Source organism: Nymphalis io, chromosome 14, assembly GCF_905147045.1.
Source record: "Nymphalis io chromosome 14, ilAglIoxx1.1, whole genome shotgun sequence".
Taxonomy (NCBI): Eukaryota; Metazoa; Arthropoda; class Insecta; order Lepidoptera; family Nymphalidae; genus Nymphalis; species Nymphalis io.
The window spans coordinates 10,247,140-10,274,359 of record NC_065901.1 but is presented as its reverse complement, the minus strand read 5'-3'; the positions used below and the strand labels follow the sequence as shown (position 1 = coordinate 10,274,359).

Below are 27,220 nucleotides of genomic sequence, written 5' to 3'. Positions count from 1 at the left end.
TACCAAAACTAAAGAATAAAAATAATAAAAGCAATCGAAAGATATAACAAAGGCACGAACGCGGGGATCTGATCACGTCTGTGGGGATTAGATAAAAAATACCTACGTTTATAAATAATAACAAGACGGTTCGTTAGACGAACACGAAATATTAATAATAATTATTATAAATCAGATAAAACAGAAGCCGTTGTTGCAAATGAAACAAATTATCATACAAATTGCGATTGTTTCGATTATATTTTCTTAATCAATTTGTTTTATTTTTATATTAAAATGTTTATGTTTTATAAATTTTAACAATTATTCCGATGAAATGAAATAAAACATAAAATTTATTCGTGAAAACCGTAGCATACATTTTGCTTTATACAATAGTTGGTATGTATTCATAATTTCTAATCTATCGTTCCTTTTTAATAACTGAATCATCATTTTAAAATGGAATATTTCAAAATTCAATTAGTAGCGATATTAACGAAAATTGAAAATAATTGATTAGCTATTCTTTGATACTCTGTGGCATGAAGTAAGCTAGTGTATACAGCCGTTGTTAGGCCGTCTTTTGTTTCTTTTTCGCTCACTGATTTCTTTTGTTTTTGTCCGATTAGTTGCTTTTGTCTGGAACTTCTTATTGTTTATTATGAAACCTAATTCGACACAGCGATTGAGGTCCGGGTCGAGATGAGTGACAATGTTACGCTTATTGTTTCCGAGTAATTAATTTTCTGATTGCTTTCTGGATAATTGGTGTGGAATATTATATATCGTATACGTTTCTTTTTATGGACAGTTACTTGTATTACGGAAAGCTTTTTATAGGTTTATTTATTTTTTGGAAGTTCATTAGTATTATGACTTTCTTTAAATCAATAGCAAAATTATTAAAACTGTAGAAAACCAATGTTTAGTAGTATATATGAACGACTGATAATGTGTTATTTAAAAATATTCAAATTTAAGGTCTAAACAATTTATTCAATATAGAATCAAACTTTATTATTACATTTCAAAAATAGATAAAAGGGTCGAAAGAATAAGAAGAATCGGCAATAGAAACTAAGTGGGATTATTGTTTTTATTTTATTATAATAATTGATTAAAATAACATGATTTAAAATAGCTTAAAGACGGCCGTTTACCTATGCCATACAAACGTAATAAAAAACGTAATAAACGTTTAAATGTTTTATTTAATTTACAAATAGATTTTTTATATATATATTTCTAGTCATTCTATTGTAAAAGTGTCAACATTTTACCGGAAATAACCGAGTCGTGTATCAGTGACGTCAACAAAATTAATAATGCTTGAATTTTTTACGACAAAGAATGATTTTAAAGTTCTTCTAAGTTTATGTATTTAGATATTTTTTTTTATAGAATAGGAAGGCGGACGAGCATATGGGTCACCTGATAAGTGGTCACCAACGCCCATAGACATTGGCATTGTAAGAAATGTTAACCATCACTTACATAACGAATGTGCCACCAATCTTGGGAACTAAGATGTTATGTCCCTTGTGCCTGTAATTACACTGGTTCACTCACCCTTCAAACCGGAACACAACAATACCATGTATTGCTGTTTTGCGGTAGAATATCTGATGAGTGGGTGGTACCTACCCAGACAAGCTTGCACAAAGCTCTACCACCAGTAGATTAAGTATATTTTCGTATCGGTTTTGATGTTGTAACATTTTATGAATTAGCAATTATTGGATCTAAGAAAAATTAATAGGGTCGCTTTATGATCCTAATAGTGAGAAATATGATACAATAAATATCTGCTAAATAACAACGTAGATAATATTGTGAATTTAACACAAATCAAACATCCGAACAACCTACGTAACATATAAACACAAACAGACACGTAGTAACTCGGTGTCGATGTGGGACGCAAATGTTTGTTCCCACAAGGACAGGACCGGAATACTGTTTACAGTGGCGGTCAAACTTCGTTCGAAACTACTGTGCCCGCGTGAAATAGTTTATTGTTTCATTTCCAATTTCGGCTGGAATTTTTTAGCCTAACTATGAAAATTTGATATAAGTGACATAAGTTAGACGAGAAATTTGATACAACATCTGACAACGGGAAAATTTAGGCCCACGATCGGTGCTCTTGATTATGAGACAGTAAAAGGAAGTTCATCTGTGTTTACGCATACAGTCTTTGTATACTATAATAGGTCCTGTACAATTAGATATTCTCTCGTAAGATTGACCGCTATGGCCGAAATCGGACATGGAAATTATTATCATAATATTTTATATTATATTAATATTTTATATACAAGTAAGTCGATGAAGATTTTATATGTACAAAGATAAATTTAAGACTCACCACAAACATTCTTAAAAATGGAAAAATATACTCGACAAATTTCCATGTCGAGATAAATTATATATTGCATTAGCGATTATTAATTTAAAATAAAATATCTTTTTAACTCAAATTGTTGATAAATTTGGACGTTCGAAACAATTAAAAAAAATTGTAACGATGAAATATCTTTATATTATTTTGTTCATTCAATGGGGAATATTCTTTTACAATAAGAGATTGAAACGTTAATCATTCTATCTCCGAAACACACAGCTTGGTCCCTAGGAAACGTCCCTTACCAGCTTAATTTGTTTCAGAGGTAGTCATGCGTGATGAACATGCAGACAATGCTAACTTGAGTCCACTTGGAATCACTTTAGATTCACAGATGTACTGAACAATATTTGTTCAGTTCAAGTATCTCTGAACGGTATTGAATAGGTCGCTCTCGTTAGCATGTCCGGTATATGTAAAACGAATTGTGCATTATGTGAAATGAAATGCTTATTCCTATGTAGAGCCATTGTGAAATGGTTCGGATATTAGCTTATTAATATTGAAAAGATTTTATCTTTATTTTTTCAATCACCCTAATACAATAATTAAATTAGTTATTGTAATTAGTTGCAGAAATATATTAATGTTTTTATGTATAGATATTATTTTTGCTTATGTCGGTCTAGCTTTCGCGTCGATTATATTTCGATTACTTTAAATTTAAAACAAACACAAAGAACAAAAGATTTAATCAGTGCTTTACCCGCGGTTTCTCTCGCACTTTCATCCCCTTCATCTATAGTAGGGGTAACATTTTCAAAATACTTACTTACTGCTGACCTACTGTGTAAAAGAAACCTACATACAAATTTTCATGGTGTTAGCCCCAGTAGTTTGGGCTGTGTGTAAATATGTCAGCCAGTCAGCTGTTCTTTAACGTATAAAGAAGATATGTTATTTATTATTCAGATTTTGAAGTACAGAAAATACTTGAAGTTTTTTTTTTATATTGAATTCTCCTAACCTTTTAGGATTATAGCTTATACAACGCAGATGCTGAATGTTAGATTATATATGAAAGCAAGAGATTCATCCGATTCATACAGATTACACAGGTAGGTTTTCTCAAGATGTTTCATTTTAGCGCGGGCGCAAGATACATTATTCTTAGTCGATACGTTCATGGCAAAGCTGTCGTCACAAAGAACTAGCTGGTGTTATTCCCTTCAGTATGTTACGCCATCTCTCCCTGTCAGCTCTCATCCTGGTACACTTATTCAATGGTCCACCCGCCGCAGATCGGACTTGGTAAATCCATCGCATAGGCGCCCGACCTCGAGGTCTGATGTGTTTCAACTCTGATTTGAACGACAAGGCGTTCTATAAAGTCACCGTGTCTTCTTGAGACGTGTCCGAAGAATTTAAATATACTATAATTTTAGATACATTATAAATATAAATTAAGCTCATGAAAACTCAACGGTTCTTGCACGGGTTGTACTTGAGACCCTCGGAAAAGCTTCTTGTGATCTATCCTCTATCCAGCGGGATCATCACGACTACTATCGCTATAATCACACGCTAAAAAATCACAAGCATAGCAGCGATAGTAACATTTGTTTTAATATAAAATATTTCTTAATAAAAAATCTCATGACATCGGTTTTAATTTGTATTATAATTTAAGTTACTTTAAATTTATATATTATTTTAAATTCCCGTAATCTATATTTTATTTAATCAAATTAAATAAAAAAATTTCAACTAAATATATTGAGACCGAAGCGTCGTTGCAAGTAGATCTGTTCTAGACTGTAGTATCTATCGATCCATGCATATCTAGGTAGTTCCGGCTGGTGAGTTTTGTACCAATATTTTATTCTTTCGACCCCAAGTCAAAGTAATCCTTCAATTGCTTGTACATACACAAGCGTCTTAGTTATCAATCCTTTATTTACACTTCTCTGCTTTACATACAAAATTAGTAGAATATAATTTAAAACATAAAAATAGAAGTCCATAAAATAGTATCAGGTCTAAAATAGGAATAAGAGGCCTCCTAGCTACGACATGAGTTAGCCACCGAAGTATGTCGTACATAATAGTTGTTATTATGAGGTAAATTATTATTATATTGTTCCGTCCGAAAGATCTACTTCATCTTTACTTCTTACCACAATGTCATGGAATCCACGCAGTATTAAACTTAGCTAAAATTGGATTCCAAAGTTTTATAAGCTATTACTGATACTAGATGTATTTATATATATTCAGCCAAACGCTGGAGTTTCGGAATGTAGATATATTTTGTTCTTTCAATGTACAGTTTACAATAGTGCTGCAAAAACTGCATTAAACTCAAAAATAAAATGAATACCTAGCACTTATCTGTATTTCAAATGTCTATAAGGGTATATGTATATCAATAACACATAATAATTTCATCTACTTAACGCTTAAAAAAATTCAAACCTTTTTAATTTATTTACAAATAAAAAAATGGCTTGAAATTTATAGCTTGCTAAAGTGTTTGGGAATTTTTTAGAAAATTTGAACTAAGCCGACATATTTCCGAAATAGATAGCGCTACCCAAAACGGCGGAATGTCAATTTTCAAGCAATATTCTTTTAAAAGATATCTGAGGCAGTTTGACTGGTAACGTATAAAACTTTTACTATAGGAAAAATACATTCTCTTTAAAGCAGATTTGATCCAACAATTTATTTGATTTATGACATATAAAAACTCTGTAAGAATAAAACTATGCAAGAAAAATATAAATTACCCTAAATAAATATTTAAAAAAGCTACTGTACAAATCGTGACCGCTTCGAATGGTGGCAAGAATGCTATCAGCATTTCCCCTTTGAATGGAAATGGCAAAAAATGTACCAAAAAAATAAGTAATTAATTCATGTATATTATCAAACTAATGTAGTCATATTTATATATTCTCTAGTAATAAATTCTAATCTTCTATTTTTTCTTTGTTTATAGATTTTGTAAAATTAAAGAAAAAAGTTAAGACAAAACAAAAGGATTTTAAAAGAAAAGTCAGTGCAGTTGTAAACATTCTATCTTCTTCTTTCTTCCTGGTCTGAGTTTCTGGTTTCTTCTTTATTACTGAAGGTTATTTTGAAAGTTCTGCATTACATAATTATGTGTTTCCACCTCGTTCCGTTTTCAGCTTCTCTTAGCGCAGTTAGTGCGAGGGCTGTTACCTGGTAACAACAACGGCCAGGTGTTCGGCCAGTATTTTCCGTTCGACCTCGCCCACTACAGCCAATTTATTAAGGTTATCTGGTTGTAGACGGGCAATGGAACCAAAATATGTTAGAATTTCACTGTAACTTATCAATGAGTCTTGTTTTAATATTTCGTTTATACAATATATGTTAATTACAAAATCGTTACAAATTTGATAAGAGTATATTTTTCGATGTCTATGTCCACGAGAATAATAGCAAAAAGCAAATTACGCTCTCTTTTTTTTACTTTACGTTCTACGTTACTTCAAAAACAAATAACAATAGATGAACATTTCATATAAACTAAATTGCAGTACATAAAAAATTAATAAAGAGACATATAATCGCATCAGAATGAAGAGCCGAAGACTGGACTGATAAACTGTATTTTGCATTTAGACGCGTATGTGCTTCAAAAGCAAAGTGCTATTCTTTAAAGGGTCAATTTTATCTGATCTAAAAGATATATTAAAATTCTATATTCAAAAAGTGAGATAACGTTATCTAATAGCATTTATTACTGCATAAAGTTGCATTGTCTCATTAAATAAAACAGTTTAAAAATAAAACATACCAGCTTGCAAAATATCATCTACATTTGCATAAATATTATACAAATAAAAAAAAAAAAAACATTGTGATTTTTGGTAGAAATTTTAATATTATATGCGACGTTGAATGCCATTTCATGCCAGATTGCCTCTACATTTTTAAACACTTCTCTGGTTGACTCTTCGTTGTGGCAATTAGTCGTTCTTTCCTGTCAGTTACAATAAGCATTTATTGACAAAAATAGAGAATTTTATTTAAAATTTCCACGTGTTCTATAAACGACTCGTTAATTTGTCGTCATATATTAATTACTACTAAATTTATTTAAACTAGAACATAAATAATAATTGGAGTATTATTTTCATAGATGACAATTATTTTTTGTTATTATTAATGATTGGATTCAAATCAAAAGTTTTATAGAAATAAATCATCACAAAAAAAATTATATATTTACTTATGTAATCGTTTTCACGAAAACGAATACATTTTAGTGTACTTGATTGTTTTTGTTACCGGAACTAAAAGTTTGTACAGAATTTTAGTTAAAATCGGTTGGATATATCTGGTTTAAAATTCAGTTGCTTTTTTATATTTCATCATAGCACTAACAAGTGAAGTTTAATAAAAGTTTTTATTACCTTTTAGTTATACGTTTGGTCTAGTGGCTTGTAAGGCATATCCAAAGGACTTAGGACATTATGATCTGCAGCCGTACAAGCTGGCTACTAGACCAATGGGACATTAAAACCTATATTTTATGGTAGACAGACAGCACCAATTTGGAATCCAAAAAAAATTTAAATAGTTTCTCTAGTGACTTTTTATACAAACTATTTCACACTACTTAAATTTTATCGATTCAAGCTAGAAGATTAAAATTAATAGAATTAACTGAAAAATCAAATTCATCTCTTATTCCAAATTATGACTTTATTCCGTTTGCAGTTAAAATGCTTGGGACTTGGAGTAAGAGTGCAAACACTTTTATAAAAAAAATCTTACTGCATCTACTAGTGATAGGCTGGTTAATTTTTAGTTCAGACGATCAGAATTGCAATTCAAAAGATAAATTATTAACATTTATCTTTCATGCCACCATTCCATGCGGTCACGATTTGTACCGTAACTGTTTTTTCATTTTTATTTCTATAATATATTTATGGTTTTAATGCAAGTAATTCTTATGTAAGTAAGTTTTCATAATGAAACAAAGATATTGAGGAACTTAAGCCGTAAAACTATAATTTCGTATATGTAATCAACTAAAACATTTTTTATGTTGTTAATACTGGAAAACCTCCGAGTGTAACATGCATGAGGCGAGAAAAATAAAAATCTTTAAATTGGCTTAATCTCACATGTAGACGATTAAACTATATACTTAAGAAAAAAAATATTCAACTAACTTTATGCTTTCCTAGGTTTGTGACAGCACAACCTAGAACAGCCTCTCTGCCTAGGAAGAAAGTGTGGTTGCCAATAGGTCTCTCAAATGCCGGTTCTTCAGAGAACTTCTTTGTTGTAGTTTGAGAATCTGAAACAATTTTATTTTGTATTAAATTATGTTTAATTTTTTACGCATTAAAGAACAGATAACATCAGATTTTGGTCTTTATTTCTCTAAACTCTGTACTTTCATGTGTGTGTAATTTGTTGGAGATCTAGTGATGAAAATCTATAACACGGATATCCAAACTCATAAAATAATAAAATCCAAAGGAAAAAGACCTAAACCTTCTCCACGATATTAACAGAATTTTAAACCAAAAATTATATAAATTAAAAACCAATTGTATAAAACTATGTCTGAATTAACCTTATGTGGTACTTTTTTAATTCTATTTAGGTAGGCACCGACAATCGATTGGCAGTTTAAGATATGTTACTTAAACTACAACGTTACGTTCCTTTTGCCTGTAATTACACTGGCTCACTGACCTTTCAAACCTGAGTTCACCGCAATATAAATTATTAGCAGATAAGTGAGTATACTACAGAGGCAAACACAGAGTCCATACCATTTGAAAGTATATTTTTCCATTTACATATATAGACTGCTCCTATAATTTACCTTTAATATTTTAATACCAACAAAAAAGAATTCGTTGCATATTCGAAAGTAAAAAAAATTCACCTTACATTTATTTAGACGAGTCTAAAATTCTGATTTACAAAGGTGACGAAACTCGGAGAGCTTTTGTTGAAAATTAATGTCGAAATGTGAATTTTTGTTAGATTAAAATATATATTTGAAAATGTATATTTTAATTTTGTTTGTTTCTGCATAATGAGTTTCAAGATTTTGCAAAATGCATATTATACGAGGGAAGTCGTGTAGGTATGACATATTACAAAGAGTGATTATTTACGGAAGTTCTTTTTCTACAAAATCAATAATCATAAGGAGATTTGCTTTGGATGAATTATATACATATATGTGTATATAATAAAATGCACCATCAAAATTTCAAGTTTCTAATCCCTGTGATTTTGGCCCTGCGTCGATCAATCAGTCAAGGCAAGTAATTTGTATAGATTTTCTTTTGATATACTTATTTATTTATGCTAAATTTATATATTAATTAACAAGACGAAAACAATGCCGTGTATAATGAAAAGGAAGAAGAAAAAAAACATCATTAATACTATAAGGAAAGTAATATTTTAATTCTATTATCTTTTCAAAAGATTAATATGTTCGTGAATCATGGAATTATTTCTTTGATAAGATGTTATAACATCTTAATTTAATAGCTTATATGAAAATAATGAGCTGAATAAAATAAGATAAAAATATAACTACAATATAGGTAACGTTCTCTGTGTTTCTTTTACAAAAGAGGCTAAGTTTTGTTATCTGAAATATTAATATAAGTAATTCCATTATATGAATGAGCGACTTTGTATTATGTTTTATGAAATTAATCCTTGCGGATAAGTTAGATGAATCAATTTCACTAATACTACCTCATTCCTCCTTACGTAGTTGGTTATATGTCAATAGCAATCTATACTCATAAAATCATTTCTCTTGACTGACTTTCATAGCTAAAACTACTGAGTCTAGAAATCTGAAATTTTAAAAATATAATAGGGAAATAGGTGATATAACTTTGTATGAATTTTACAGTAACAAATTACTTATATAATGGTTAAAATTAATAAGCTTGGAATAAGCTTAGAACCAGTTTTCGCCTTTATGATACAAGCAGCCGGTTTTTAAGAAAAATTTTGAAAATTATGAAGCGTAAAGCAATTTAACATTATGGTAGAGATTCTAATAATATAGGTAGGCATAATATATGGCAAATGTCATGACGTGATTGATGAAAGAATAAATTGAAAATGGTGGTATTTCAGTAGTCGCGAGTAATTAAAAGCTAAGTAAAGTAAAGTTTAAATAAGTATTATGAACTTCATTCTAAGCCATAACATTACTTTGACATTTATAGTAACATTTAGGTAATCACTAATGCGATATGGAAGCGTCAATCGATTATGAACCTTACATGCCTTAGTGCAAAGTTTAATTTTAAATAAAATTATGATCCCCTATTCAAGTTTGCGCAATCCCTTTTGTTACAGCTTCAAAGTTTTAGAGTTACTTGGTAACGATCTATAATTGTTGCATCAATAAAATGTTCACTTAAGTGTAAATTTTTAATAAATTAATCTTATATACATTTTTTACACAACAGTATAAATGTTTTACTTCTCTGCTCGGTTTCATTCGAAAATATAATGTTACGGTTTAGGGGCACGGCTTGAAATGTCAAACAATCAGATTATATTACTGAGCTTGTGCCCGTAAAAAATCTTATGAGAAAAAGCGCTAGAATCTCATTGATTATTAAGCTGAATAATTTTTTTTCTTTACAGTTATATTTTGATACTTGCCTCATATTTTTTTAATCATTTCGATAAACTTATTTTAATGTATTTCAATAGTAATGGTGAATGTTTATGCAATCTCATCTGCGGAGCGACCATTCATAGTTCTTACTCATTAGTTATTCCCCTGAAAAATATCAGTATTTTGCTTTTTGATGTTCTAGTTTGATGGTGAGTGAGATAGTGCTAATATAAACACAAGGGAAATCATGGTTGGTATTGCATTGAAAATTTCAGGGATGACTTTCAATGCCAATGTCCATGGGTCGAGATGATTATCATCAGAAGGCTCATTTAGTTTATAGTGATAATAATAATAAAAACAAACACACACACGCTTTAATTTTATCGCGTTAAATATATATAATCATAAGCTATAACTAATATTGAGGCCTTATACAAGTAAATAAAAATAAAAATTAAAAATACTCATTGTACATTAATGATTACGTAGAATTATAGTTTGTATATAAATAGCATTGTCACGTTGAATAGCGATTCAATTAGAATTATATTCTCTGGGTGAAAAATCAACCAGCCCTTCTGTCGAATGTTAAGCCAATAATTTGGCGTGTTGTCAAATAAGTGAGATGTCCAAAAATATATTATTCAATGCTTAAAATGTTTCAGTGGTAAAAACGCGTGAATCTAAACCGATGATCGTGGGTTCAAACCCGAGCACAGTAACAGTAACAGCCTGTTAATGTCCCACTGCTGGGCTAAGGCCTCCTCTCCCTTTTGAGGAGAAGGTTTGGAGCTTATTCCACCACGCTGCTCCAATGCGGGTTGGTAGAATTCACATGTGGCAGAATTTCAATGAAATTAGACACATGCAGGTTTCCTCACGATGTTTTCCTTCACCGTTAAGCACGAGATGAATTATAAACACAAATTAAGCACATGAAAATTCAGTGGTGCTTGCCCGGGTTTGAACGCACGATCATCGGTTAAGATTCACGCGTTCTTACCACTAGGCCATCTCATTCCTCAAACCTGAGCAAGCACCACTGAATTTTCATGTGCTTAATTTGTCATTACAATTCATCTCGTGCTTGATAGTGAAGGAAAATAACGTGAGAAAACCTAATGTGTAGTGTCTAAATTCACTGAAATTCTGCTAGATCTACCAAACCGCATTAAAGTATCGTGTTGAAATAAGCTCCAAACTTTCTCCTCAAAATGGGAGAGGAGGATTTTAGCTCAACGGTGGGCAGGATTTTACTGTACTTACTAACTGCTAAAAATAAGAAAAAGACGGATAAATATATTTATTTAACAACTATTTTCTGCTTGCGGCTTCACCCACGTCTGAGAGGGATAGTTTTTTTATAGAATAGGTAGGCGGACGATCATTTGGGCTACCTGATGTTAACTGATCACCAATACCCATAGACATCTGCATTGTAAGAAATGTTACCCATCCCAAATGCGCCGCCAACCTTGTGAACCAAGATATTATGCCCCTTGTGCCCGTAATTAAACTGGCTCAATCATCCTTCAAACCGGAACATAACAATATCTGATGACCCACTCATCCTACTCAGAAGACCTTGCACAGAGCCCTACCATAAGTACAAAGCGTGTGTAACGCGTATGCAAAACATCATTATAATCGATGGCTTAGACGTAAAAGCGTTAGAAAAAACAAATCACTTTCCCATTTATATTATTATAGTTAAGATAATAAACTGGATTGTATCTTGAAATAGCGTAATGGAAAATCGTTGTCTCCTTAAACTTTTCCATTAGAACTAATTTTGTGTCTTGGGTTATTAATCATTTGTAAAATTTAACAATTTACATTATATTGAATCTAGTCGACTAAAAACTTTAATACACTTTATGAATGAACGTATAAAGCCGAGTTCGTGCGTAGGAAAGTAATTTATACTAGTGGAGCACGTTTTAGTAGGTACCACTCATCATAACTGCTACCACCAAACAGCAGTACTTAGTATTCTTGTGTTCCGGTTTGACGAGAGAGTTAGCCAGTGTAACTACAAGTACAAGGGACATAACTTCTTAGAATGCAAGGTTGGTAACGGACTGATTATGTAAGGAACAGATACTATTTCTTACAGCACCAATATCTATTGAACATTGCCAGTCTGCTTATGTATTCAAAATAAATAAATTAATGAATGAATGCTACGAAGTGATTATCATCTTCATCATCCACTATTCCATCTCAATTCTGTATGATTCGTTTGTAAAAAACAATAAATATTTGCAATTGTATAAATAACTTATATTTCTCATTTAATAACAGTTTTGTTGACGTAATGCTTCAATCAAAGTTTGCAATCCTTTTCAAGTATTATCTCGATAGACGTTTGCGTCCGTACATTTTATTAGTTTTATTTATGTTGTATTATTTCACTACGTTATTTTGATGTTCAAAGATATTCATAAACAACTGCTTTGTGTATTATATACACAGACACACAGACTCATTGTTTGTTTAGTCAGTAATTCAATATATGTTTATACTAATTATGTAATCCTATTTTGGTCGTAGTTACATGTTATATAATACTTAATATATTAAGATATGTATGTTATTACTTGTTGAAATAACAAAAAAATATATATAAACATATTAATTTTCTATTTAATATAAACACGTTCACATATAACATAAACTACAGGTTAAAAATATTTCGTTTTTATGAGATTATTATTTATAGAGAGATGAAATAAATTTGGGTATAATCAAAAGTCCTTGCAAAAATTTATTCGATTAAATTATAATATCATTTTGATTTTATGTATTATAAATCTAATACCGCATAAAAATGAATAAGTTGAAAACGGTTTTTATTGCCAACAGAACACAATGTATCGGTTAAGTGAAGGAAAATTTCACAAAATCCGGCGCGGCTCGCACCTGTCACCAAATGCTAATGTGCTGAACGAGGAGGCCCCTTCTGGACAGATCGATACGGAACCTACTGTTTCAATGTCCAAATTTCTTTCAATTTAAATTTAATTAGATTGCGGTAGAGCTGACGATCTTAAAATGCTACATCATAATACAATATTGAAAATTTCAAAGACGCTTCGTCAATCGCAATTGTATCCTAAAGAAACGTACGTATTTTAACTTCGCTATTTAAACATAAATTTTAAATTCTTTTTAAGAGATGGAAGTACAGTATTCTCAGAATTTGATGCATATTTTACTTTTTTAACATATTGTCACATCACTATTATTATAAATAGTATAAGCACTTTTTTTTTAAAACTCTTAGTAACGCTTGACATTGTAAAAACAATTGTATAAGTCAATTTGTATATTTTTTTTTAATTTGAATTATAACGTACTCATTCTATAATTCCTTGAAATTATTTACCAAAAACCAATTAACAAATACGTGAATAAATCCGTTGGTACCCACACTAGGAGACCCGTGTCATGGGAACCCGTTAACCGTTGGTGTACGACCAATAGCTGCTTTGTTAAGCGTAAACGGGTTAACAATATTATGTTTTGTAATTACAATGTTAAAGAATAATAGGAATTTGCCTGGATGAAGAATAATAATTATATATATATATATATACTAAATATATATATTATTTAGTATTGATGTTTTGTGGTAGAATATCTGATGAGTGGGTGGTACCTACCCAGACGATAATAAATATATTCATAATTAAGGTAAAAAAATAAAACTGTTACGGTAAGTAAATTGACTAAGGTAAATTCTCAGTCGAATCATACCTCAATAATACTAGAAAAGAAGATCTTGTATAGCGGACGTTGAAATATATAAATTAAAGCGTCAATAAGTTTCTCAAGTGGATGTGAAAATTATTTTTTACAGTGTAACTATATTATTTACTATATTTGTTTGAATGTCATTTCCGTATTTAATATTAAAAGAAACAAACAAATACGTATTTTTTTGCACAATATTTTCGTAGATAAAATATAACTGTTCCTTAAATTAAAACGTAATAAAAATATGTGTACGAGTTGAAAATTATTACAAAAGTAAACGGACATACATGTCATTATAAACTTAGCTTTGCCTGCACCTGATGCTGCAGCTAATGCGAGTTGAGAACGTGTTGGACGAAAACTTAGACATTGAATAGATCGATAGTCCAATTTAACTACTAAAACTTCAGAATATTTTAAATCAATACAATAAAATTTAACAAACTTTTTAAAATAATCATTATCCATAATATTTTGTAATCCATGTACATGTCGAATAAGATATGTTAGTGTCATCTTAACAAAAAAGTATGTGCAAATTTCAGCTCAATTTAATTTCTAACGCCTATATTCTTACTATTCTTCAAATTAAAAACTACAGCCATCTTGAAAAAGAAAATACTCTAAACAGTTTTACGCTTTGTTAATTCTAAAATTGCTTATTAAAGAAATATATCGCCACATTCACAACGTATGAAGTAAAGTAAGAGCCTGTAAAATAAACAAATTCTTTATCAGTCTGAATAAAAATTAAGTGAAAAAAAAAACAAAAGACGTCTAAATTATATCGAAATTTACTTTACTGGCCGTCGTCGCGTTTGGACTCTACTACCACTTACCATCAGGTGGAGTAGAGTCATTTGCCATCCCGGCGCATATAAAAAAAAAGAAAAGAAATTCAATAAAAGCCTAACAAATATTTTCGTAACAATGTGTAATTTAAATATATCAACCATTTGTTAATACAGCATTATTTGTCGAATCAACCATCAATCCAAGTTAAAAGAGTTACCTGCCAATAGCAACTATGAAAAAACGCTACCGGGGAAATTGTAAGAACGATATTATTAAGAATGTTGTTGTAAAAATGTATATTTTTATTTTAATATGTACGTAAATAGCATATTTTCTTGCTTACCTATAAAAATGTGCCTATTTTGTAACACTTTGCTTACTTTTTATTTATATATTACATATATAAAAAGTAAGCATTAAGCAAGTAAGCATATATTTAAACATTGTGTATCACATATTTCCTATCAATTAACTAATTCATTATAATATCATAAACGAGGAATATGACGTGTGTTTACTGAGGTATAATTTGCTCATTATAATGCATAATATTGTAAAATAAAAATATATAAAAAAAAATTACGATCAAAGTATTTCGAATTAAACTTCAAAATTAGAAATGAATAAAACAAAATATACAGGCAAAGGCCTTCTTGAGGAGTAGATTTGCTGCATTGGAGCAGATTTGGTGGTGATGACCATGAGGTAGTGGTTATGAATGAACCAGTCTACCTACCTTTTATGAAAAAATATTCACGTGCTTTAACTAGGTCATAATTAGCATAATATGTTGAAATTTATTATTAAATATTATAAGAAAGTGAAAACCGTAGTTTTTATAGTTTAAAAGCTAATATTGAATATTTAAACAACGGTAAAGTTCAGTCAAATAGCAACATGTTTCCTGAAAGATTGATGTTCTGGATAACTCAAATCTTAACAATATCGTTAGGAGATAAGCAAGCAATTGCTTGTTTCTATCGAAAAAAAAACATTAATAAAACTCATATTGAACTTTCAGATTATGACAAATAAGCAGACTAGCAGATGAGCACCTGATGGGATGTGGCCACCACCGCCCAAAGACATTAGCACTGGAAGAAATGTTTACGATGTCACTAACGAAATATGTTATGTGTCTTGAGTCTGTAGCTACCCTAGCTCACTCGCTCTACAAGCCAGAACCCAAAAATACTAAACATTGCAAGTTTGGTGATAGAATATGTGATGAGTTGGTGGTGCCTATACAAACGGGTTTGCACAAAGCCAAGAACCCAGGTTACACTTTCTACAACGCCAAGTGGTCAGCCCTGAGACAAGTTAGTGCAGATATTTGAAAGTCTATACTAATAAATTTTAATCTTTTATTAAAACAATGTTTTTTTTGCTGGTTTTTCTCCCTTGTATCTAATTCCTGAAGTGGTGTTTGCTTTACATCAAATTTAATCCTGTAACATGACCATTCAGAAGCGCTTATAAGAGAGTGAATAAAGTATATTTTGATTAAATTTATAAATCCGAAGACTTTTCGCATCGCTTCTGAAACTATTACAGCAGATTCAAAAAGCTTTACATGTATGATTTGTGAATTTTCAAATGTCTATACAAAAGTCCGTAACTTAAGCTTATACTACGAAATAAAATATCGATAATAAAACCGAGCTAGTGATAACGTCCTATTTTAATGATGTGATATTTTCATTTAATTGGTGCCGTAAAATATTTACGTGGTAAACTCATCTTGGTTATACCAGTCACAATATATTATAATTGTAAGTATTTTTTTATTATTATAAATCCTCTAAGTGTACAAATTAATATTTAATTATAGAGTACTGTAGTTTAACATATCGTACGTTCACTGTAATATATTTAGGATCCCGTGCGTTAGATATTACGCTTCTGAGCCATTAATTATTCGATTCCTAGTGACCATTTGAGAATAGAAAATGAGGTGTCAAAGTGCTTTTAAATTACATAAATTATCAATATCGGTTAACATTTTCAGTGACCGTGCACTAGACACAATAGATCAATCATTAATACGACGTCTATAGGTGGTTATATATATAATTATATTAGGTCCTTACATATAAATATATATATATCCATAAAACCTATAACCTATATACAACCTATATATAATTATATTAGGTCCTTACATATAAAATTAGCGTTTTGTCGTACTGACCACTTTGATCTGAAATATGTCCTCTTTGGTTACGAATTCAAAATTCAAATTTATAAATTCAAAAGTGCATAGATAACAACTATATAATATAATAGATAATTAAATATATTTTACAAAAAAAAAAGACTTTATATTCCTCCCGTAGAAAACGCCAATTTCATGTGTAAGGACCTACTATAACATACATTAATTAATATTCAAGAAGATAGACGGTGAAGTAAATAGGTACATCAAGAGAAAAACTTTATTTCAGTAAAAAAAAGGAATAAACCATTTTTAATAGTAAAAATCCGTCGTATTCAAGTAAATATTATAGAATTTGTAATACTAACGGCCTCCCTTTTAACGTTATTTGGCGGGTTATTAGTTAAACAACGGCATGTCTTTTTTTAAATGTCAAATCAAAAAGAGAGAAATCTATTATTTATTAAACAGCCGCTAAACAATGCTTGTAAGTAAGGCCATAAATCTTTATTTTAACTGCCATTTAATGGCTGTATATAAGATTTCTTTACCCTAATACAAGGTTTTGCATTTCAAAAGAGGAAATACGATGCAAATCACCCGATACATAAAGGTAGTACCCACATATCTTAGTCAAAGCAACAAGCAGACGCCGAAGTGCCTTATAATTACAATCGGTCGTTAAAAGTTTTACGAGTGGTTTTTCTTTTAGTGGTCAAGTAAGCCATTTCCTATTTCACTCCTGTCTTTATATTACAAACTTTAAATTCAGTAAAAGATAAGTTTTTTTTTTTATTTCTAATTGTAATATTGAGATGAAAAATTAAGAAGTATCTGCACTAGATACTTCTTAATTTTTTGCTAATAAATAATTAGTAACTTTATGTTAAAATTTATATTTAAGGATAAATTCAAAGAAATCTACAGAATATTATAAAAATCATCTGTATTTTTAGATTATGTGCATAGGATTTGTATGTGTGTGTGTGGGTGTGTGTGTGTTTAAAATGCAACTAACAACAACTACATTCAATTTAGCTTAGCAAGTCTACATTATTCGATTTTGTTTCAAGCATTAATACAAGTCTGTTTTATGAAGACTACAGTTAAAAATTATACTTTCAAATTATGTAAAAGTCGAGCATAAAATTATGTCAACCCAAATTTATTTCCAGTCGAGTAATAATTCGAACCTTCATTACATTGATTTCTGAGCTCTTAAGAAAATGAGGACCGCGCGTTAACAGGCCGTTGCTTCACTCTGGAATGTATATTATTGAGCATCTGGTCCCGTAAGTATGTAACTTGATCCAGGTCACGAGCTCCAGAACAGATGATCGTATGAAAATTAATATTCAGAATTAATAAAATTTATAATAATTTTGATGGCCTATTGGCGATATGATTTTTGTATGCTGCATTACCTTTCTAAGGTTCGATACAACATAACTATCTCTAATTATACAGTTGTATATTGTAGTATGAGTATTTATATAGTATTTTTTGGACTCTTTATTTATTTATTTATTTATTTATTTATTTATAAGTATAAGTCCGTCCACCACATCATATATTCCACCACCAAACAGCAATAGTTATTGTTTTTTTTTTCGTTTGAAATGTGATTGGGCCGGTGCTATAGACACATGGGACATAACATATTAGTTTCGAAGATTGGTAGCGAATTGACGATGAAAAAATCGTTAATATTTCTTTCATCACCTATTTTAAGCTTTAAAAGTGGTACTTTTTACCCAATAAGGGGGGGGGGGGCTGATATGGACTGAAAGGAGAATCATCCGTCTTTAGCTTAAGTGGATATCCGAAGCAGTGAAGAAACATTGATGTTTTGAAACAAGGCTCATTAAGCGTTTATTCTCTCACATATAATCACACATTTTTTGTTATTTTAATTTAATTTTTCAAAATTAAATATGAAATTAAAAAAATGTTTATTAGTGTCGATAAAATACATATATAATACATATGTTTTTACATTAATGCCGCCTCCGTTACTGATAATGACCAATTTATTTTGATATTAATTTACAATAATGTATGTTATAAATTATTAAATTTGGTGTTCAAGAACACACTGACTTGTAATTGTCTGTCAGAAAGTTTAATTTATTACGCTACAGCCGACAGTAACAAAGTTAGTTGTGAAATACATTTTCGGAAATTCGTTGAAGTAGTTTTATTTAATTGTAAATTTAAACATGAAATTAAGCCTTTAAAATGTAACGGTAAATTAATACAATGTGTACATTATTTTTATATTATAAAGTGCATTTTATTTTTAACTAAATATTATTCATAATTTTTCTAAAAGGTACCTCCTTAAAGATAAGGTTTTGGAGCTTATTCCATTTCACTTTGTAACTGCGGGTTTGCACTTTGGCGAAATTTCACCCATACGTTCTTTAAGATATTTTTCTTCACTACTGAACATAAAATAACTATAAAAACAATTAATTAAGCACATGACAATTTAATGCGACTTGATTTGAACTTGCAACCTTTGGTTAAGATTCACGTGTTTGTGGTTATCGCGGTTATATTTGCTATATGTAAATTAAAATACAATGTAACCACAATAATATATATATATATATATATATATATATATATATATATATATATATATATATATATATATACATTTATAATATATTTATAGTATATATATATACATATATGTAAATATATATATACTATATCTTATACACTATGTCCCTTACCTAATACCTAATTTCATAAGTCAATCATATGTTTGAGAGTGATTAAGTAACAGATATCCAAACATAATATTTGCCTGTTACAATAATACGCTTAATTTATATTTTCATTAAAAAATATATGTTGAATTTATTTATCAATACAGTAACTATTATATTAATTTAGATTTCATAAAATCATCAATGTAAATAAACCTCCATGCATTTATTTTCACTGAAGTTCTAAAAAAATCTGTTTCAAATTATGATAGGATTTAAACAAACGATTCTATAAAAATTTTACTCACGATAAACATGAACAAAGTTTTACCAATTATATTTTTTATTACAACATCGCCTATTTCTATTGAATAAATATTATAACAACTGTCGGAAATGTATATCAAAGCGTTTAAATTAAATAATCCCTTTGTATTGTTATCAGGAAATCTTTTGAATAAAATGGTTTTTGAACAATAAATTTTCATTAACATTTATTTTTAATAAAACGATACGGAGCTACCTCTTTTGTATACAAATGTTATGAAATGGAAGTATTAATAAATGATTTTATTGTTAGGAGATCGTAATCTTTGTTTGAATACAAATATCTATGCACTCAATTACATACCCTTAACTCATGCATTAAAGCTTCTAATAATGCTTAGCCTTTAAATACATAGAGTTGGAGGCAAAGCTCCAAAGTCCATTACTGTAAATATATTTGGAACTTTATCAAAATAGGTTTGCTTGTTTTCTTAGACCAGTAATTAAAGAAACATATTATTATAATTTATTAGTACTCAAAGTAACAAAGTTTTGAAAGATTTTACCAAACTTTGAAGACTTTGTGTGATCTTACTCGAGTACTTTTAGTTTATTCTTTCAATAGAAGTTTAAAATAGAAACGTATTTTAGAATTAAATTAAATTTATTTTCTTGAATACTTTACAGAATTTGAAAACTTTAGAATATGATATTAACTGAATACTATACTTAATTAATAAGTTACATAGAGTAGCGATCTCGTCACGATTTTGTTACCTTAAAACCGTTTTATTTCTTGCAATAAAATGTATCTATATTTATGTAACATTATTCAATTATTTTGTGGATTTCTCTTGAAAATAAAACAACATCGTTATCTCGCAGGTACATACATACAACCTCATACATACATATTGATCCTCTGCTTCCATAAAAAACCTAATTCGAAAAGTATATAATACTGATTATGTAAATATCAAATTAAATACTTGTATTTGTTTTGTTTAACATACGAAGACGACGAACAGTTAGCTATTTAATAATGTCATTACCACAGCCCTATAAGAATTATATCCCATTTCCTACATCGTCAATAGACCAACCATGTGACGTTATATCCCTTGTTACTGCAACTGTTTTCACACTTCAAACGGGACATAGCAAATAGCAATAAAATGTATACACCCGGACAAAGCCTTACCTAGAAACTTTTCACAGTAGTGAGAAAAACCGAAAAGCAGTATTTGCATAGATTATACATAACCAGCTTTGAATGAAAGACTTACCTTTCAAAGCCATTGTAGGCAATAAGGCCAGAGCTTGCAGCATGGACCAGAAACAAGATTTCTCGCTCCTCATTCCGCTCACATCAACTATTCACAGCATCATCCAAAACAGTACATTTTATGTCAGTGATCACTAGTGTGCTCATTTATTTCACTGCGGCGTTAATTTGTTTTCAACTTTATTGCTTAAATTTATATTTTATTACATTCGATCGAAGTAGGCTGTTGTCAAAAATAAAATTATATAAAAACAAATATATACAGCATGTTTTTATTTATGTATGGTTTTTTTATTTTAAAAGAAAATAGTGAATTGAATTAAATAACATAAGCCATTGTACAATAATAATGTATTGTTTTACGGACTTAAGATTGAACAATACAATCATTGATGTATCAAAATTTAATGTCGAATAAAACGAATCGTATATTGTTGGAATATTTCATTTCAATCATTGTTTCTGTTCGATCGGATTGATTGTAGCCAATTAGTTTGTTTTCATTCCCATTTTTTAATAACCAATCCATTGTTGGCTTCCAAAAGGCTATCAATATTTATAATCTCTTCAATATGGATAAAAATCTGGGAATATATTTTCAAAGAATGACAGCGACAGTTTGAATACAGATTGCGCAAGTGGATGAAGAGATTAAAGCATTACTTTTAAAACCATATACTGAAATATTCTTTTTTTATTATACATTGTTATAATTTTTAAATTTACAATGAAATTAAGTCACAATGACCAGTATATTAAAACGACTGATATTATAACATATATTGGGAAGATTAAATAAAATAATTCTTAATATTATTTTTCTATTTTTCTTGCAACGGCAATAATTTTAACATTTTCGACAAGAACCATTGAATTTAACACGGAAAAAAAACACTTAAATAATTTATTTTACACACTAACATCGCAACAAGTCACGATCTGGTTAAACCGCGCTACAAAGACGCGTCCGGAACGCGCCGAGTCCCGTAGCACACTGAGCACGTTGTAGCACACAGCTACGTAAGGCTACGTAGCGCCGCATGAAAAGGTTACCGTTCAAACGTTTAAACCTTGCGCCTTTTGCGTGAATAGGAATACGAATGTGTTTTGTTTCCTTTCCCTGGTGTTCTATTTTTGAAAACAAAGACTGTTTGGATTCCCTTACGTAAAGGCTATTTGTATTTTTTTTAAATATGCCGTAGGGAAGGCGTCTTCTGTTCTTAGGCTTGGCGTCTGTCATTTACTTTGCCGACAGGTAAAAAATAATTGAACGGGATCTTGTACGTTTGGAGTAAACGTTACTCTTTCCAAACAAACATATTTCGATATTTTTGTTAACTACTTTCTTTTTTTACTGTTCTTATCATCTATCTAGGAAGTATTTTATATGGTGTTATATATAACATGAATTTAATCAATGTTTCTTACTCTATGGTAGCTACAAAAATATAAAAAAAATTTTATAACCTGTGTATACGTAAAGTTATTTATTGTATATGTAATTATATATTACATATTTATTGTATCATAAACCTCGTTAGATATTTTTCGTAACAGAATTAGTTTTCATTAAAATAAATTGTGTTAAATCTATAAAATAATGATTATTTGTAATTATTTTTAATTCGTATTTATGATCAACATACAGAGTTTGAAGTAAAAAAAAACACTACAAGTCGTGAATAATAATAATTAATCTTTTAAAATAGCTTTAATTTAATGTTTAATACAATTTGTTTAGCTAAGAACTAACTCGTTTGTTTTATTTATAAATTTTTAAAATAAAAAAATTAATTATTTATTATTGTTTGAATCTTAAATAAATAAATCGTATTTTTAATGAAAAATTAATAAATTTCTGAAAGCTATATTAATAAATATAAATAAGAGAAAGAGTGTCGTATCTGTTTTACATATGTTATAAGTTTTGAAGTATTAAATTTCAACATGTGATCGTTCAAATAACATACATCACTTTATCGATTATATGAAGATTAATGCCAAGGAAGCCCATAAGTGGCCTAAGTATTGCCTACTTAATGCAGTGTTTTGTTCGGCAATGAAAGGTTTCTTTTAAGGAAATTAAGCTTTGTATATATAAAACGTAAAAACGATCTTATAGCTCTAAGGTCTTAAATGCTTTAATAAAATTACAGAAAATATACTTTGTATAATTGTATTAAGGCACAAATAGCATTGTTTTATTACAAGTACATTTAAAATAATGAAATGAAATTTAGAAGCACTTTTGAATCATCGTTTTATAATTATGTTATAGTGCGGATATGATTGGCCCGGTAAGAATAGAATAAATAGAATAATATAGAATTTGAGAAAGAAATACGATAAATCAATTGGAAATTGCCGTTATAATTTTTTTTTATATTATACAATTTCATCACAATGAAGTACAATATTTAGAAACAAATATATATTTTTATTTCCTCATATGTGCTGAGTGGTTAAAACAAAAAGGAGAGTTGACCTATGTCCAGCAGTGGAACATTCACAGGCTTTTAATTTACTTGTTTTTAATTCGATTGTATATCGATGTTAAGTGATCATTTATAAAGTATTCATTTATTTGCTTTTCTACAAAAGTAATCAATATTTATAAAGAAAAAACTACCAAAAATAATCTAGTTAATATGTGAAATAAAAACATATATTTCTGTAAGAAAAAAACTCATTACATTGACAAATATGTTTCACAGTTGTCAATTAATCGAGTAAACATCCAGAAGTATCAACAATTTTAACGTCCTTATGAAAACATGATAATAAAGACACGAATGCACAGATTATTATGAACTTTATACTAATGGAAATAAATATCAAATTAGAGTGACCTCGTAATAAATAAGTAATAACATTCCGTTGAAATGTAAGTTTTATTGTCTCCAATAAAAACGCCAGTTCGACAAAGGTCGTGAATTTTTGATTTATCTCTATAGAAATATTCATCACAATTAATTATTTTATAACAGCTTCTCCGTCGCTTTTGTTTTTCGCATTAAATACCTTTAGTCTCTGAAATTGAAAAGGATTTTAACATTTAAAATGATTAAACAATAACGGATGACGATATACATATTATATCATTGAGTTATATTTCCTTTCTCTCATTTATAGTCGTTCTATGTCGGTTATTTTCGATAAAATTTATATTACGAAACAATACTAGCTTATAAATTGATTTTTTTATTAAATAATACGTTTTTTTTACTTTTGTAGATTTTTTTTCAATTATAAAGTTATATTTGAAATATTTTTGTATTATTGTATTTCTTATTTTTTACATTTTCTTATTCTATAAATATTTTTGGAAAAAATATGTCTTCCTATTACCCAAAATTTTTTCAAGTCGCTTAAAAATACACTTACATGTATTTCTTTATTTCAGTTTGAAATTATATCCTATTAAAGACAGAGGCGTTTAAGAAAGGCGGCGTTGAAGTATTACACTGACTTATTAACAGTGAATGACAAAATTATCCATCGGTTGAAAAAAAACCCAGACCTGAGACGAACCGGCGAATAAAACAGCTGCTTTTTGTATTTTTTTATTATTGTTTACGATTTTCAATATTACAACTAATAACCATATCGATAGGAATGGTGGCATTTCTCACCAATTTCTTCGGGTGGTGACCATTTACCATGAGGTGATCTACATACATATATTATAAAAAAAAGAAATCATATTGGGTACATATTGCATATCGTCAAATTTACTGTTTAATTTTACATAGTACATAGTAACTGCCTGTAAATGTCACACTGCTGGGCTAAGACCTCCTCTCCTCTATTTGAGGAGAGGGTTTTGAAGTTTATTCCACCACGCTGCCCCAATGCGGGTTGGTGGAATACACTAACCATGGTAATCCACTAACACAGTACATACAAAATTATTATTATTTATATCTTTTAACATAACATAAGTAACAAATATTTGTTATTTAAGAAATATATAGATTACTATTAATATTAGTCTCACAACAAACATCCTTCATATTAATTATATTTGACGATAGATAATTCGCCAGAAACAGATACGACCTTTTATCGATGACAAATATTTAATTTTTTCATCAATAAAAACACTATCAATCATCGTAACTCGTTGACCTGAAACGATCGGCCGATTGCGATATGTTGACAGAGAACATCAATGCTACGTACTAAACATTATACTCAGGGATATTATATTAAAGTAACGATAACCAGGAGCTACGTTAACATTCCTTTTGATTTTCTATACAAATATTATAAGATAATTTGTTCTTGTTATTTTGAAACAGTCTTAGCGGAGATTGCAAAAGATTTTTTTTTGTAGATTAGGAAGGCGGACGAGCATATGGAGCCTGATGGTAAGTGGTCACCAACGCCCATAGACATTGGCATTGTAAGAAATGTTAACCATCACTTACGTCACCAATGCGCCTCCAACCTTGGGAACTAAGATGTTATGTTCCTTGTGCCTGTAATTACACTGGCTCACTCACTCTTCAAACCGGAACACAACAATATCAAGTACTGCTGTTTTGCGGTAGAATATCTATAGCACGCCTTATAACAAATTTCATCAAATTCAGTTCAGTGGTTTAACCGTTATAATATTAGTATAGATAATTAACTGACTTTAAAAAAGAATCAATTTATAAATTTAGCTGTTTTTGTCATTTAGAAAACTAGTAAAACGTCCTTTCCTCTTAAGGAGCTTATCCCAACACGCTACTTCCATGCGGATTGGTGGATACACATGTGTGGTTTTCATCCGACAGCTTAACTTGATGTTTTCCTTCACCACCGAGAACGAGATGTATTTTCAGAGACTTATCATGTGCTTAATTTGTGTTAAAACTTCGTAGTGCTAATCCTGTTTTGAACCTGCAACCTTTGGCTAAAATTAACGTGATCCACTTTCTAAGCCATCTCGAATCACTCGAATTGCATGAATTTTAACTAATAAAACTTAAAATAGATTAGCAACTGCGCATATTATAGAGCACAATTGTGTGTGCCAGCACAGATACACTCCCTATTCCCTCTCTTTCATAATCTGATGGGAAGGCAATCCGATACGACCAGAAAGAGCTTAGGCGCAGGACCAACGGCATTACATGCTTATCAATGCACGGGAATGTACACACTTATATAAATATACGAATTTCGTTACAATTTAATTCAAATATATTTATGTTTTTACTATACCAAATGTCAATTCAATTCGGCAAAAGCATTATAAAGTGTGTTTATTTATTCTAAATCGATAACTATTATTTTGCCATGAAACGTGACATGTGAGCTAAAATAATTTTGTACGTTTTTAACGGCGACGTTATTTCAAGCTTCCCTTGTTTTTTGTAATGATTTTACATCGTTTTTGTGTGGATAAAAAATCAAAATATATTTTATTCAAATAGGTTCTATAAACTTTTACTATGATTAAATTTATAATAAACTACTATGGAATAAAAAAATATGAAATTTTATAATTTATAAATTCCCTGGTTGGCATCATATTAACGGTATTGGAAGTGTTTTTTATTTCTTTCAATAGTCTTTAGTGGAGTTATCACTTAATATCTTCTGATCCTACAAAAAAGTTCTAACAGTATATACTTAACAATTGACTTAGATATTCGTCTTAGCTATATATAATATAGTTGAAAGTGGAAGTAAGGACAGCTCGAACATTATACGATCGATACTATAACCAGCCATTCTAAAATAAACCTTATTATGTAATATTTACAATCTTTATTGCTGAAATAACCCTTTTTACCAGGAATCATCTTTATTTACATAATTACTCTCTCTATACGTATATTGTAAGACTATAAGTGGTGCGCGCGTGTATTAAATATTTAATTTTAAATGGTCCCTCTCTTACATTTAAATCATAATTCGATTTTATAACCCGTGGGTATATAAGGAAAATGTTCCTATTTTCAGATTAATTATTAAAATAAAATCACTACCTTTGTCCACGCTGTGTTACGATTATTTTATTAGCTGACATCAAATAAGAATATATTAACATAATCACAATGAGCGAAATTAAGTACGATAAGTTAAACTTCATAAATATAATAATAATAAACTAATCTCAAATTGAATGGCCTATCGTTATAATTGTATAATACGTAAAAATATCGTCCAAAACTTCAAATTAATTTCAATTTACACATCTAGTGGGAAAATGATTTAACAGTACAATGACCGCTGCGGAAATCGATATATATTTACC

General features: G+C 29.5%; 1 protein-coding gene across 1 annotated transcript in view; it reads right to left on the bottom strand.

Annotated features, from left to right (window-relative positions):
- LOC126773266 (lachesin) overlaps positions 1 to 21,953 on the bottom strand; it is a 68,554-nt gene extending 46,601 nt beyond the window's left edge. Inside the window, exons 1-3 of the mRNA XM_050494086.1 lie at positions 21,889 to 21,953; positions 20,969 to 21,190; positions 7,540 to 7,667 (exon numbers count right to left, since the gene is read on the bottom strand). Of these exons, the coding sequence (XP_050350043.1) occupies positions 7,540 to 7,667; positions 20,969 to 21,041 (201 nt within the window). The 5' untranslated portion in view covers positions 21,042 to 21,190; positions 21,889 to 21,953. The remainder of the gene's footprint in view (positions 1 to 7,539; positions 7,668 to 20,968; positions 21,191 to 21,888) is intronic.
- Between the last annotated feature and the right edge of the window lie 5,267 nt (positions 21,954 to 27,220).